The 14,963-nt window shown below is 41.3% G+C and overlaps 1 protein-coding gene across 1 annotated transcript; it reads left to right on the forward strand.

The window, feature by feature from the left end:
- The first annotated feature begins 10,742 nt into the window (after nt 1-10,742).
- Nucleotides 10,743-12,936, forward strand: LOC141607539 (uncharacterized). The gene is made up of 4 exons (XM_074426893.1): nt 10,743-10,972; nt 11,628-11,796; nt 12,178-12,550; nt 12,749-12,936. The coding sequence occupies exons 1-4, from the start codon at nt 10,743-10,745 to the stop codon at nt 12,934-12,936; spliced, it is 960 nt and encodes a 319-aa protein (XP_074282994.1).
- The last annotated feature ends 2,027 nt before the right edge of the window (nt 12,937-14,963 follow it).

The raw sequence follows: 14,963 nt of genomic DNA on the forward strand, positions 1-14,963 counted from the left end.
TTAACAGTACGATTGGTTGTTCTTTGTCGGGCATGGAGGGAATCGAGTCACCACGCTACCGGCATATGTGTTCAGACGCATGAGTTCTTTAGCAGTCATAGTTATCACTTGTAATCAGTTTTGTACCGTGGTTGTAAAGTGTTAAAAGTAATTAATTATAAATATTCTTTTATTGTCTATTTGATCTACTACCTCGGGTGACCGAGATGGTAACACCTTCATACACTGGGATGGTCCTTGGTAAGGCGTCCTGGTGTGCGGGGGTGTTACAGACGTACTCGACCGAGTTCTTCATCTATTCGACAAAGTATGCCTTATGTGGGATTCATGTGGGATTCTGATCAACTTTTGGAGTTTGGTTACTCGACCGCGTAGTCTTTGTACTCGACCGAGTAGCCTCTACTCGACCAAGTACCATCGTGTACTCGACCGAGTACTGCTTTGGGCGGTTGCGTTCTTGTTTTGAGCCGTAGGCTACATGCTTACATTTATCTTCTTATATTAGCTCAAAATGTCGCCAAAGAGATCTCATGCGTACCGTAAGGCTTCGGAGATGACTTTAGATGAGTTTGCTTGGTTGATCGAGCAACACGACGCCCTAACTGTGGCTCTCAGGAATGTGGGGAAGACGAAGGAAGTGGTCGTCGACGCCACTAAGATGAGCACCACTATTTCGTGCTTTAATCCCACTACCTATGAGGGTACAGAGGCGCCTCACTTACTCGATAACTGGCATCGAGAGATGAAGAATGTTCTTGAGGTGGTGAACTGTCTGGAAGAGATGAAGGTGGAACAAGCTGCGTTCTACCTAAGGGACGAGGCTGGAGAATGGTGGAATAAGGGGCTCGTGAGTACTATAAGATCAAGGGTGAACCTGCCATCCCATGGGCAGAGTTCAAGAAGGCTATGGGAGTTCAGTTTGTTCCCGAGCACATTCGGAACAAGATGAGGCCTGATTTCATCACTTTTCATATGACTGAGAGCATGACTGTGGCAGAGTATTACAAGAGGTTCAATGAACTATCATGCTACATAGACGATTTGGAGTTGAGTCTGTTGAGTTTGGCTCTCCGATTTAAGTAAGGGCTGTCACTAAAGATTATGGAGAGGCTACCCGCTGGGACTCTTAAGGATCTTAAAGATGTGTGAATGGGCTGGGAATGCTGAGAGACTAGTCGATATGGCTAAGGAAACTAGAGAGAAGCTGAGCGAGAAGAGGAAAATGATAATGAGAACAACGGGGAATCGGTGTTCAAGCATGGTAATTACAACCAAGCCAAGGCTTACTCTGGAGGGTCGGGATTAAGTGGAGGGTCATCTTTTGGTGGTCGCACCAGCAGTAGCAACTCCGGGTTGCAGTGTTTCAACTGCGTTGGTACTGGTTATAAGAGATTTGAGTGTACGAGCTATGGGGGACTGGGCTTTCAGAGAGAGCACCGAGTTAGAGCATGACAAGTAATAAGCCAGCTGGGTCGTGGCCTAATCAGGGCGGTCAAAGCAATAACAACAACAACAACTATTTCAACCATAACAATGGAGGGGCTTACCAGTGCCAGGGTGGTAACGCTAATCAAAATTCGACTGCTAAGTCTACTACCTCGGTGTTGGGGCTGGTGTCCTCTACAGTTAGTGCAATAACATTTAAATCTCTAAAAGGATCAAAGGGTATACTTTTGTATTATTATCAGTTGGTCCACGTTTATCAATAACGGTTGGCTTGCTAGATAAGTTTGACGTTATTGTCATACAGATGGCGGTGATCAACTGGTCCCTAAAAGTCACACCTATAGGATACGTTTGAGAGATGTGACAGTATGAAAATACAGTCATGTTGATGCCTAATATGACTAAGCAGTTAGTCGGAGTTATTATTGACTAATAATTAGTCAAACGCGATGTTGAGATAATTATTTAATACGGATTAAATAATACTGGCTAATGTGAATTAAGCGGTTAATTCGTAAATTGAATATAAACGATTATATTTAATTAATGTATATTGAATTAATTAATTATACAATATTGTCATTGTCGGACAAGTATTAATATATCGACTGAGTCATGTTACTAGTTGATATTTTAATAACCGATAACCGATGACGATTTATAATAAAATCCCGTCATATACATTTTAGCATTTTGAGTCGGACCACGAGTTAAAAATAAGGAGGAAGTGGAAAGCCCACTCCCTCCCTAATGCACACGGTTTGGACGAAGCAAACAAAAGGAGAGAGCCTCTCTCCTTTTGACCTAATGCATTTCATTTGCAAACAAATTAGGGTTTCGGGGCAATTTTCTCTGAAATTCTAGATCTCACATCGAAAACCTCACAAAAACTCTCTCAATATTGCAAGGCAATTAGAGAGTACTTTCTAGCACAAGGGGCATAGTCTCAGACGGTCTTGGGTGCAACGATTAGGAGGAAATCTATATTGATTTCTGTTCTTAGGCCGCATTCACAAAGGACCCGAGGTTGATTCTTATACCTTCATCGTTTCTCTTGTATTTTTCGTTTATGACAATAATCACATGTTAAAGTTACGTTATAGTCCTAAAATTTAAGGGTCTTATACGGATATTACCCTACAAGTGGTATCAGAGCGAGGCCACGTAAATTTTTCTTTGTGATTTTCATTAAACGAATTGAATCGATAAATTTTTTGCATAAAAAAACGTGCGACAGATTTTTTTGTGTCTCGGCAGAATTTTTTTTGGTCTCGGCTGTTTTTTTTTTTTTTTGAAACCGTGACATCAGCCTTGAATACCGTGCCACACGGTTTTTGTCTGATCAGACGATGTTTTTGTTTACGATTTGTTCTTGCATATTGTTTTTGTAATCGATTTTCATTGCAATATGTTAATGTTTTATCAATTGTAGATTCATTTCTATACGGATTAGGTTTAATTTGCAATTGGTTTTATCAAATCGTTTTTTTGTTTGGGACTGTTGAAGCTCTCGGCAATGCTGCTGAAAAATAAAAAAATAAAATTTTTTTTTGATGTGTTTGTCACGGTTCAGCCGTGAAAAGAAAAAAAAAAAATTTCGTGTTTTTTATTTTTTTTCGGCCATGATTTGTGCATAATACGGATTTTATGCATTCGCTTGATAGTGAAACGGTTCACTCACGTACCATTTAGTTATTTTAAAGCGATTTAAAGTAACGGATTATCATGGATTAAAATTAAGTTGATTAAAGCCGTTTTGTCACATAATTTTAATCATTAAAGGTGGTTTGGATAAATTTAACATAATTACGGAATTATGTCACGAATAAATTTTGTTTTAGTTGATGCATTTTATTTATCGTTATTTTGAATGCCTTGAATGTTTTATTACGTATTTAATTTTACAAACGGTTGTAACTTAGTGTGGCCTTAGTAGAACGTGTTACCGTAATGATGGAACACGGTCTTGGTTGTATTTTGAGATCTCGCATCTCCGTTTTGTTTTTCCTTGGTAATTACAGTTTTTTATTTAGAATGTAAATAGGTTTATATTTTGTAAATTTTAAATTGTAATTTTGAGAAGACCAAAGATGGAGATCGGATGCTCACTCCCGCTGCATGGACAAAGATGGAACATCAAGACAAGCTTCTCGGGTCCAACGGTGGATTCCAAAGTTGTATTATGTTCTTTTTACTAGGATAGGCCACACTAGGACTTTTATTTACGTTTTGCATTCTTTTATTTATTTTATCGTAACGATAGATTGCATCATATTCCGCCTAAAACCAAACCACCTAATAATTGCATGAAAACTGACTCATATAGAGGTCACGCGTTAGTTTTCTTTGATATACAGATATCACACGTTTTTACTTAAGCCATCACCTAAGTTAATTCATTCACGTAATGCTAGTTTTTCGTTCACTTAAAATGAATTAAAACTAAGTTGATGGGATCTTCCTCGTATAACCAAAAATTGAGAATAGTCTTTATAGGTCAAACTCCAATGAATCCCTTCTTCGTCGGTAGGCATAATATGACCCCTTCTACGTCGGGTAAGTTGGAACTGATTGACCTATTTTATCTCAACACTATGGTCACTCGTACGATCCCGTGATTATGGTGGACTATAGATAGGATTTACGGAAATCTATCGACCAAGAGTTCTAACGATAGAACTAGCTAAACAGTTGGCTTATCAATTTACGGAAATTGAGTCTTGGGATCATTTGTATAATTCTTGAGGTAGATCGATTATACAAATGCAATGAGTCTACACTTAAAATGAATTTTAAATAGACTTAAATCACCTCGATGAGTTGCTTATTTCGTTTTGTTTTTCCTTTCTTTTTCAGTGTAGATCACGATCACTTAAACTCGCTAATAACAAAATGGTGGCGTCTTGACGACCCAATGCCAAGTGCCACATTGGACCGTGAGTCTTGGCTTCGGATCTTCATGAATCGGATGAATCGCTACTCGATCAAGAATGATGGATCAAACTTCGCGGACCGGGAGGCGGCATTACGGAATGCTTGCCGCTGACGACGAAAGCTCAAATATCTGACAGAGCCCATCCCGTCAAACCCAGGCCCCACGGGTGGAGCTAACGAGATCGCCAAGTATAACGATTTCGTCATGGAAGCGGGTGCGATTAAAAACGTACTCATTTTTGCAATGGAATCCAATTTGCAGAAACGCTTCATAGCCCAAGGTGCAAACAAGATTTTCACCACGCTCACTAAGGAATTCTCGAAAGCACCGAGAATCGTGACCTATGAGCATACCACTCGCTTCTTTGATGCGAAACTCCAGAAGGGCCAACCGGTTAGCCCACACATTCTCGGCATGATTGAGAAATGTCGAGAGACGGAGGCGCTTGATTGTAAAATCAGCGAGAACATCGTGATTGACCGCATGCTTCATTCACTCCACGATGGTTTTGCGCTCTTTAGAGCGAATTACTATATGAATGATTTGAAGAAAAGTCCTCATGAACTACACTCCCTACTCGTATGCAGGAGAAGGATATGAAGTTTAGTGGGAGCTTGAAACAGGATGTTCTCGTTGTGTCAAACAAGGGCAAGGGTAAGGGCAAAGCTCAGGCAGACCTAGCGGTAGGCAAACCGAAGTTTAAGAAGTCGGGATCAGGTAAGAGTGGGCCTGGTGAGTCGAGCACCTCATCAAGCACGACAAAGAGCAAGACCGACAACATGGAATGCCATCATTGCCACAAGACTGGGCATTGGAGGCGTACATGTCCTGTTTACCATGAGGACATAAAAGCAGGTCGCGTTAAACCTGTTGGTATGTCTTCTTCCTCTTCTACTTTTATTCATATGATTGAGATTAACCACGCAAGTTACGGAACTTGGGTACTAGATACTGGTTGTGGTTCTCATCTGTGTAATCATGTGCAGGAGCTCCGAAACATCGAACCCCTCGTAAAGGGTGAGGTGGACCTGCGTGTCGGGAATGGAGCACGAGTGGCTGCCGTCTCGAGGGGAACATACGTGATCCAGCTTCCTAGCGGATTTGAGTTATTTTTATATAACTGCTATTATGTACCCGTCTTTCTAAAAACATTATTTCGGTTTACGCACTTGACAAACTTGGTTTTTCATTTGTAATAGAGAATAATAGTTGCATTTTCTCATTACACAATATGATTTATGGCAAGGCAAGGCGATCTCTCCATGAACGGAATTTATGTTTTAGATCAGACCACCGAAATATTGCACGTAATGAATAAGAAGTTAAAGGTTGGTGACAAAGATCAAACGTATCTATGGCACTGCCGTATGGGACACATTAATGAGAAACGCGTTAAACAGCTCATACAGAATGGAGCTATCTCGGCCTTTGATTTTCAATCATTTGGCACGTGTGAATCATGTCTCATTGGCAAGATGACTCGAATTTCCTTCAAAGGTGTTGGAATGCGCGCTGCTGACCTATTAGGACTCATACATACGGATGTGTGTGGACCTATGTCAATCACCGCACGAGAAGGCTATAGGTATTTCATCACTTTCACGGACGATTTAAGTAGATATGGCTATGTCTACTTAATGAAGCACAAAAGTGAATCCTTTGAGAAATTCAAAGAATACCGAGAATCGGGTACGAACCAACCTGGGTAGAAAGATTAAAACACTACGATCAGACCGTGGTGGCGAGTATCTTTCTCACGAGTTTGATCAACACCTTAAGGAATGTGGGATTGCCCTACGATTAACTCCACCGGAACACCTCAATTGAATGGTGTGTCCGAACGGAGAAATCGAACACTACTTGATATGGTTCGATCCATGATGAGTCACACCGTGTTGCCCGACTCATTGTGGGGTTATGCTCTTCACAATCGCTCTAATACTTAACCGAAGTCCGTCTAAAGCTGTTGACAAGACTCCATATGAACTATGGAAGGGAACAGTCCCCAACTTGTCCTTTATACGGGTTTGGGGTTGCGAGGCTTATGTCAAGTGGAGACACGAGGATAAGCTCGGCCCGCGATCGGTCAAGACATACTTTATAGGTTATCCTAAAGGAACACTTGGTCATTACTTTTATTCGCCAACCGAACAACGTGTATTTGTTGCGGCTAGTGCGACATTCTTAGAGAAGGAATTTCTCGAGAATGCGAAGAGTAATAGAACCTTCGAGCTGTCGGAGATTCCAGAACTAAATACCGAGCAACCATTGGAGGAACCCGTTCCTTCAATCCCTATTGCTTGTTAGTATTCTGAGGAACCTAGGAGGTCGGGAAGAGTCTCTATTCCTCTGGACAGATACATTGGTATGGTCGAGGAACATGACATAGATGACATTCTGCTCTTAACGAGTAGTGAACCCGCAACCTATAAAGGTGCCATGACTAGTTCCGACTCAAAGCTATGGCTTGAAGCCATGCAATCCGAGATGGACTCCATGTATGAGAACAACGTATGGGATCTTGTTGACTTACCTGCTAAGGTTCGTCCCCTTCAATGCAAATGGCTTTACAAGATAAAGCATTCTGTGGAAGGTCAACAAGATATCTATAAAGCACGACTAGTTACTAAAGGTTTCACCCAAGTGCCAGGTTTGCACTACGATGAAATTTTTGCACCCGTAGTCATGCTGCGTTCCATTCGGATTATCTTAGCGATTGCCGCTTTTCATGACTATGAAATTTGGCAGATGGATGTGAAAACCGCCTTCTTAAACGGTTTTTTGGAGGAAGAGTTGTACATGGTACAACCAGAAGGTTTCATCGATCCCGAACATCCTAAGAAAGTATGCAAGCTTAAGCGTTCTATTTATGGACTTAAGCAAGCTTCTCGGAGTTGGAATCATCGTTTCGACCAAGTGATAAAAGAAAATGGATTTACTCGATCGGTCGAGGAACCATGTCTATATATCAAGTCGAGTGGGAGCAAGATTGTCTTCCTAATATTGTATGTTGATGACATACTCCTAATTGGGAATGACATACCTCTCTTAACTTCGGTAAAAGTATGGTTGAAGAACCATTTCCAGATGAAAGATATGGGTGAGGCACATAGAATTTTGGGCATCCGTATCTATCGAGATAGATCACGTCGGATGTTATCTCTCAGTCAGGAGTCTTATATAGACAAGATACTAGAGAGATTCAGCATGACTAACTCCAAGAAGGGGTTTCTTCCTATAGCTCCAGGGGTGCATTTGAGCAAGTCTCAGGCACCAGAGACACCGTAAGAGAAAGAGCACATGACACGGATTCCTTATGCCTCGGCTATAGGATCAATCATGTATGCCATGATATGCACACGTCCGGACGTGGCATATGCATTGAGTATGACAAGTCGATTCCAACAAAGATCCGGTGAATCACATTGGATGGCTGTCAAGAACATTCTTAAGTACCTACGGAGGACTAAAGATTGGGCATTGACTTATGGAGGCGAACAAAAGCTATGCGCAACCGGTTACGTAGATGCTAGCTTCCAAACGGATCGAGATGACTCGAAATCTCAGTCTGGATTCGTTTTTACTCTTAATGGCGCTGCAGTCAACTGGAAGAGTTCCAAACAAAGTGTTACAGCAGATTCTACGACTGAGTCCGAGTACTATGCCGCGTCTGAAGCTGCAAAGGAAGCGATATGGATGCGTCAATTCTTACAAGGACTATCTGTAGTGCCTAGTTCGAATGACCCGATCACCATCTATTGCGACAATAGAGGTGCCATCTTCCAAGCTAAGGAGCCTAAGTCTAGCAACAAGTCTAGACATGTACAACGGAAAGCTCATCTAATCCGAGATTACGTGGAGCAAAAGGAGGTAGTGATAGAAAAGATTGCTACAGATGATAATATAGCAGATCCTCTCACTAAACCATTACGACAAGATAAGCATGAAGGGCATGTTAATTCCATGGGAATTAAACGTGTTCCTGAGTTGTAGTACTCTTTTATGGATTAGATTCATTCTCTTTTGTACTCTATACGTCATCATCGTTTTGATATTTATATATTTTGTTTTTCATGTGGATTTGTACGACAATTTTGAACACCACAAAGTGAACTGAACAAACATTATATTTTTGGTCCTTAATTGCCCACGTGAGCTGATAACTCCGGCAATTATTTTGTGACATTGGTTGATGGTGGGTTCAACGAGCCATAAGTCAAAAGGTTGACTGACCAATCACAGAGGCGAGTTATACGGATATCTCGTAGGACACAATTGTGACATCGACATGGAGTCCTAAATGTTTTATAACATTCGGTGCCAGGTCGTGGATAGGACCTCCATGGTGATCCTAAGAGTCGATTCTTTTGACTATCGACTCTCTTGAGACTAAGGCCGATTTTGGGTGACTTTGGTTTCTTTCTCACGGTCATCCGTAACAGGGGACCAAGTAGATTTTTTCTCGGGTCATTTCATGCTTTGTGCTTAGATCGGCGGAGTCGAGTTGAAGGAAATATTCAGCCTTTATCGTGTACTCGATATTTCTCGGGGCCACTCGAGGAGTCAGAATCGAAATGCATGGCCATGCTCGAATACGAATTCGTTTTATCAGTTAAGTTACTCTCTAGTCGGGGAAACCACTCATGATACAGATCGATTGTAAAATACGACCTTTGCGGATCCGGATCTGCAAATTGTTTTACATTGAGTGGGAGAAATTTTAAATGAATATGAGAATCGGTTATCGCACATACACTTGTACGGACAAGTGGGAGTTTGTTGGAGCCGTGTCCTCCACTTAGTGCGGATAACGTTATTGCACATACACTTGTACGGACAAGTGGGAGCTTGTTGGGGTGTGTCCTCTACGATTAGTTCAATAACATTTAAATCTCTAAAAGGATCAAAGGGTATACTTTTGTATTATTATCAGTTGGTCCACGTTTATCAATAACGGTTGGCTTGCTAGATAAGTTTGACGTTATTGTCATACAGATGGCGGTGATCAACTGGTCCCTAAAAGTCACACCTATAGGATACGTTTGAGAGATGTGACAGTATGAAAATACAGTCATGTTGATGCCTAATATGACTAAGCAGTTAGTCGGAGTTATTATTGACTAATAATTAGTCAAACGCGATGTTGAGATAATTATTTAATACGGATTAAATAATACTGGCTAATGTGAATTAAGCGGTTAATTCGTAAATTGAATATAAACGATTATATTTAATTAATGTATATTGAATTAATTAATTATACAATATTGTCATTGTCGGACAAGTATTAATATATCGACCGTCAGTCATTTACTAGTTGATATTTTAATAACCGATAACCGATGACGATTTATAATAAAATCCCGTCATATACATTTTAGCATTTTGAGTCGGACCACGAGTTAAAAATAAGGAGGAAGTGGAAAGCCCACTCCCTCCCTAATGCACACGGTTTGGACGAAGCAAACAAAAGGAGAGAGCCTCTCTCCTTTTGACCTAATGCATTTCATTTGCAAACAAATTAGGGTTTCGGGGCAATTTTCTCTGAAATTCTAGATCTCACATCGAAAACCTCACAAAAACTCTCTCAATATTGCAAGGCAATTAGAGAGTACTTTCTAGCACAAGGGGCATAGTCTCAGACGGTCTTGGGTGCAACGATTAGGAGGAAATCTATATTGATTTCTGTTCTTAGGCCACATTCACAAAGGACCCGAGGTTGATTCTTATACCTTCATCGTTTCTCTTGTATTTTTCGTTTATGACAATAATCACATGTTAAAGTTACGTTATAGTCCTAAAATTTAAGGGTCTTATATGGATATTACCCTACACTCGGCAAGCACGGTACAGGGTGGAGGCAAAAAAAATAGTGGCAAGTTGTTCATGATGGACAAACATTAAGCTAAAGAGGATGCACAAGTCGTCACTGGTACTTTTCTCGTTAATAATACGCCAATCTTTGTTTTATTTGATTCATGGGCTACACATTCTTTTGTATCTAGGAAACATCCTTTACTATGGGTTTAGGGGAGTATGAGTCTATAAAGGATAATGTTGTTATGCCGTCGGGGGAGTCGGTGTCTTGTGGGAGGTTGTATAAGGAAGTGTCTATGGTTATTGGGGGAAGTTAACCTTCCGGTTAATTTGTTTGTGTTTCCTATGAGTGGGTTTGAGGTCATCGTCGACATGGACTGGTTGGGTAAGTATAAAGCTAGTATAGATTATCATTAGAAAAAGGTGATCGACCTTGTGGGGTCCTAAAGGAGCTAGAGTTTCTTACCGAGGGTTTGTGGTCAAACCTAAGTTCAAGGCTATTGCGGCTATAACCTTGAAATCTTACCCGAGGAAGGGGTGCCCGATGATTCTGTGTTACAATTGGGATAACCGATCGGAGAAACCTATAGCAACAGAGATATCGGTTGTGGATGAGTTCGTGTATTTCTTTCTAGAGGAGATTCCAGGGTTACCGCCAAAGAGGGATATCGATTTTAGTGTGGAGTTGAAGCCGGGAACAAGACCCATATCTAAGGCTCCGTACCGGATGGCACCGAAAGAAATGGAAGATTTGAAGAAACAGCTGGATGATACGTTAGAGAAGGGATACATTTGACCTAGTATATCGCCGTGGGGAGCACCAGTGTTATTTGTGAAGAAGAAGGATGGTAGTATGAGGTTATGCATCGACTAAAGGGAGTTGAATCATGTCACGGTAAAGAACAGGTATCCGTTGCCGAGAATTGATGACTTATTCGATCAGTTAAGTGGAGCTGGGGTGTTTTCCAAGATCGATCTAAGGTCGGGGTATCATCAGCTGAGAATCCGAGATGAGGATATTCCTAAGACAGCTTTCAAATCGCGTTATGGTCACTATGAGTATGTGGTGATGCCTTTTAGGTTGACTAATGCACCGGCTGTATTCATGGAATTGATGAATCGGGTCTTCAGTCCTTTTCTTGGACTAGTTTGTGGTGGTCTTCATTGACGACATCCTATTCTATTCCAAAACTAAAGAGAAGCATGCAAAACATCTACGATTGGTATTAAAAAAACTATGCGATAACCAGTTGTATGCTAAGTTGTCTAAGTGCGAGTTCTGGTTCGAGAAAGTGGCTTTTCTAGGCCATGTGATTTCGAAAGATGGGGTGTCCGTGGATCCTAGCAAGATTTCCGCAGTGTCAAACTGGGAAGCACCGAAAAATGTGGTTGAAATTAGGAGTTTCTTAGGATTGGATGGTTACTACAGGAGGTTTGTGAAAGACCTTTGTAATATTGATAGGCCGATGACAAATTTGATGAGGAAAGAGAACCGATTTCATTGGGATGAGAGTTGCGAGATTGCGTTCCAAACTTTAAAGAAGTGTTTGACTACAACTCCTGTCTTAGCACTACCTGAGGGAAGTGAGAACTTCGAGGTATATACTGACGCTTCGAAGAATGGTCTGGGTTGTGTTTTGATGCATAATAGGAAGGTCTCGCTTATGCATCAAGGCAACTGAAATCTTATGAGGAGAACTACCCTACTCATGAATTGGAATTGGGCACCGTTTTTTTTTGCTCTAAATATTTGGAGACACTACCTCTATGGGGCAACTTTTAAGGTGTTTTCAGATCACAAGAGTTTGAAATACATTTTCGCTCAGATGGAGCTGAATATGTGTCAGAGGAGGTGGATAGAGCTGATTGGGGACTATGATATGGAGATTATCTACCATGAGGGGAAAGCTAACGTTGTAGCTGACGCATTGAGCAAGAAGAGTGTGCATTTTTTATGCACTGCTTTGTCACTAATGCAGCTAAAAGATGAAGTGACTAAGATGGGTATACATATGATTCGCAAGGGGGATGCCATCGGGGATTTGACAGTTGAACCAGAGTTTTATGATAGTTTGAGACAAAAGGAATTGCTTGATCCTAAAATTCAAGAATGGAGAGGAAGGATAGGCAACAACAATATGTTACGATTTTTTATTCATGCGGATGGGAGTGAGCGGTATGATGGTAGATGGTGCGTTCCCGATAATGCGAAGATGAGAAAGGCGATCATGACTGAGGCTCATTGCACTTCTTTTTCAGTGCATCTTGGTGGTGACAAATTGTACAAAGACTTGAAAAAGACTTTTTGGTGGCCCGGGATGAAGCAAGATATCGCTGAGTTTGTGGCTAGATGTTTGACTCGTCAGAGGGTCAAGGGTGAGCAACGAAGATCGCAGGGTAAGGTTCAGTCTCTTGAGGTACCATAGTGGAAATATGAGTCTAATTCGACGGATTTCATTGTGGGTTTACCGAGAACTCAGCAGGGTAACAATATGATCTGGGTGATTGTGGATCGACTGACCAAGTCAGCTCATTTCATTCCGATGAAAGATACATGGAGAAATCTGCAACTGGATAATGGTTATCGAAAGAATGTGGTAAGATTGCATGAGATACCGAAAGGCATAGAGTCAGATAGAGAAGCAAGGTTCATATCACGATTCTGGCAAGAGTTACAGGAGTTGATGGGAACTACATTGAAAATGAGTACAACATTCCATCCTGCAACAGACAGATAAACTGAGTGAATTATAAAGACCTTGGAGGACATGTTGAGGGCTTGTGTGATGGAATTTGGTGGTAGCTGGGAAGATAGGTTAGATTTGATCGAGTTCTCATATAATAACAACTATCATACTAGTATTAGGATGACACCTTTTGAGGCTTTGTATGGACGGAGGTGTAGGAGTCCCAGTTGTTTGGATGACAGTGCAGAGGCTGTGGTTCTAGGACCAGAAATGGTACAAGAGATGGTTGAGCAAGTAAAGTTAATTCGCCAAAAGAAGAAAGCGACCCAAGATCGACAAAAGAGTTATGCAGATTTACATCGCCGAGTTTAAGGTGGGTGACAAGGTTCTTTTAAAAGTGTCACCTATGAAGGGTGTCATCCGATTTGGCAAGATAAGGAAGTTGAGTCAAACGTACATTGAACTGTATGAGATACTAGATCATGTAGGCGAGGTGGCTTATCGATTGGCTTTGCCACCAGCGCTTGATCAGGTGCATAATGTTTTTCACGTGTCTTAACTTCGGAATTATATGACTGATCCTTCTCACGTGCTTGAGGTTGAACATATTGAGTTGTATGACGCACTTACTTATGTCAAAACACCGAAAGAGATCTTGGTTAAAAAAGTGCACAAGACAAGGAACGGCAAAACAGTGTTACTTAAGGTGGTGTGGTCTAATCAAAATCTTGAAGAGGCTACATAGGAAACGGAGGAGGCTATAAGAGAGCGTTATCCTCGCCTTTTTTATCAGGTATGGTTGGTTACAGGGTCGTAGCCTTTTTCTTTAAGAGGGTAGGAGATAATCGCATGAGTTTTGGGATAGTTTTTGGTTGGTTATAAAGTTTTCGAGTCAGTTGTGAGTTGTCTTTTGAGTCGTTTTAAGTTGTTTTGTGGTAATTTTGGGTTGTGTCAGGTGGTTTTTGCGCTTCAGTTAGACATAGGTGTGAACTTCGGGGACGAAGTTCGTTTTTAAGGAGAGAATACTGTGATACCATAGGTTTCTTATCGTACGGTACTCGGTTGAGTAGGGCTTACTCGCCGAGTAGGCTGTCGGGTGTGCTGAGGTTGGGTTCTGGAATCTCAGTACTTGACTGAGTAGTCTTTGAACTCAGTCGAGTTGGGCGTACTCGGTCGAGTACATCGAGTACTCGGCCGAGTAACCGGTCTGACGGGTTAATTTCCGCGATTTTGATTAAAATAGTTTGAGAAGTATATAAAGTTGTGTTAACCTTTTCTTAATCATTCTCTTAAAACCTAAGCTACATATAACTCCTCCAACTATTCTAATGACTGCTAAGGCTAGATTGAAGGGTTTTTACATCTTTTCCCCGTGTTGATTTCATCGGTAAGTATCGTACTTCTGTATTATTGTCATGTTGTAGTTGATAAACCCTGATTGGTTTGATTGGGAGACTAGGATAGATTTTGATTATATGATGTGGTTATAGGTGACAAGTCCGTAGAGGAGCCTTTCTGATTGATTGCTGTGGTTGATTGGATTGCGAATAAGGTAGGGTTTCCCTACTCAGTTGGCTGTGTAATTGATTAAGTTGTTTCTGATTAATTGTTGGCATGTTATCTTTGATTGGAATTGATGGAGGTTGATTGGATTGTACTTGTTGGTTGGTTGTCGTGATGGGACCATATCGGGAGATGGTTCCATCCCCATGTTCGCCCCTTGTGACGCCCGTCTCAAGGGGGAAGTGCACATTAAGGAGCTGGGATCGCTCGTTGCGATGAATGGGGCTTAGGTGGTATGGCTACGGTCCCCACTGGCGGTGTGAGTTACCTGTTACGATGGGTAATCTGGCAGGGCTACACATTTTAGTGTGTAGTCAGTTATTGGTAACTGTTAGAATTAGAGTATTGGTTGATTGTGTTGTTTATCATTGTTTCCGTTGCGTATACTTGATTTGGTTTTTACAGTTGACTGACCCCGTTTTATGTTTTTAAAACTGTGGTGATCCATTCGGGGATGATGAGCAGTTGACTTAGCAGGTGATGGATGTTGAGATAGCTCGTGGGATACGGATGGG

Source organism: Silene latifolia, chromosome 10, assembly GCF_048544455.1.
Source record: "Silene latifolia isolate original U9 population chromosome 10, ASM4854445v1, whole genome shotgun sequence".
In the NCBI taxonomy this organism is placed as follows: Eukaryota; Viridiplantae; Streptophyta; class Magnoliopsida; order Caryophyllales; family Caryophyllaceae; genus Silene; species Silene latifolia.

Excerpts from the sequence above, each read along its gene's own strand:
- LOC141607539 (XM_074426893.1), top strand. The coding sequence starts at position 10,743 with ATGATTCTGTGTTACAATTGGGATAACCGATCGGAGAAACCTATAGCA. Across the intron at positions 10,973-11,627 it reads AAGAAACAGCTGGATGATAC|GAGGTTTGTGAAAGACCTTT; the intron begins GTTAGAGAAGGG and ends TGGTTACTACAG. Across the intron at positions 11,797-12,177 it reads AGGGAAGTGAGAACTTCGAG|CTAAAAGATGAAGTGACTAA; the intron begins GTATATACTGAC and ends TCACTAATGCAG.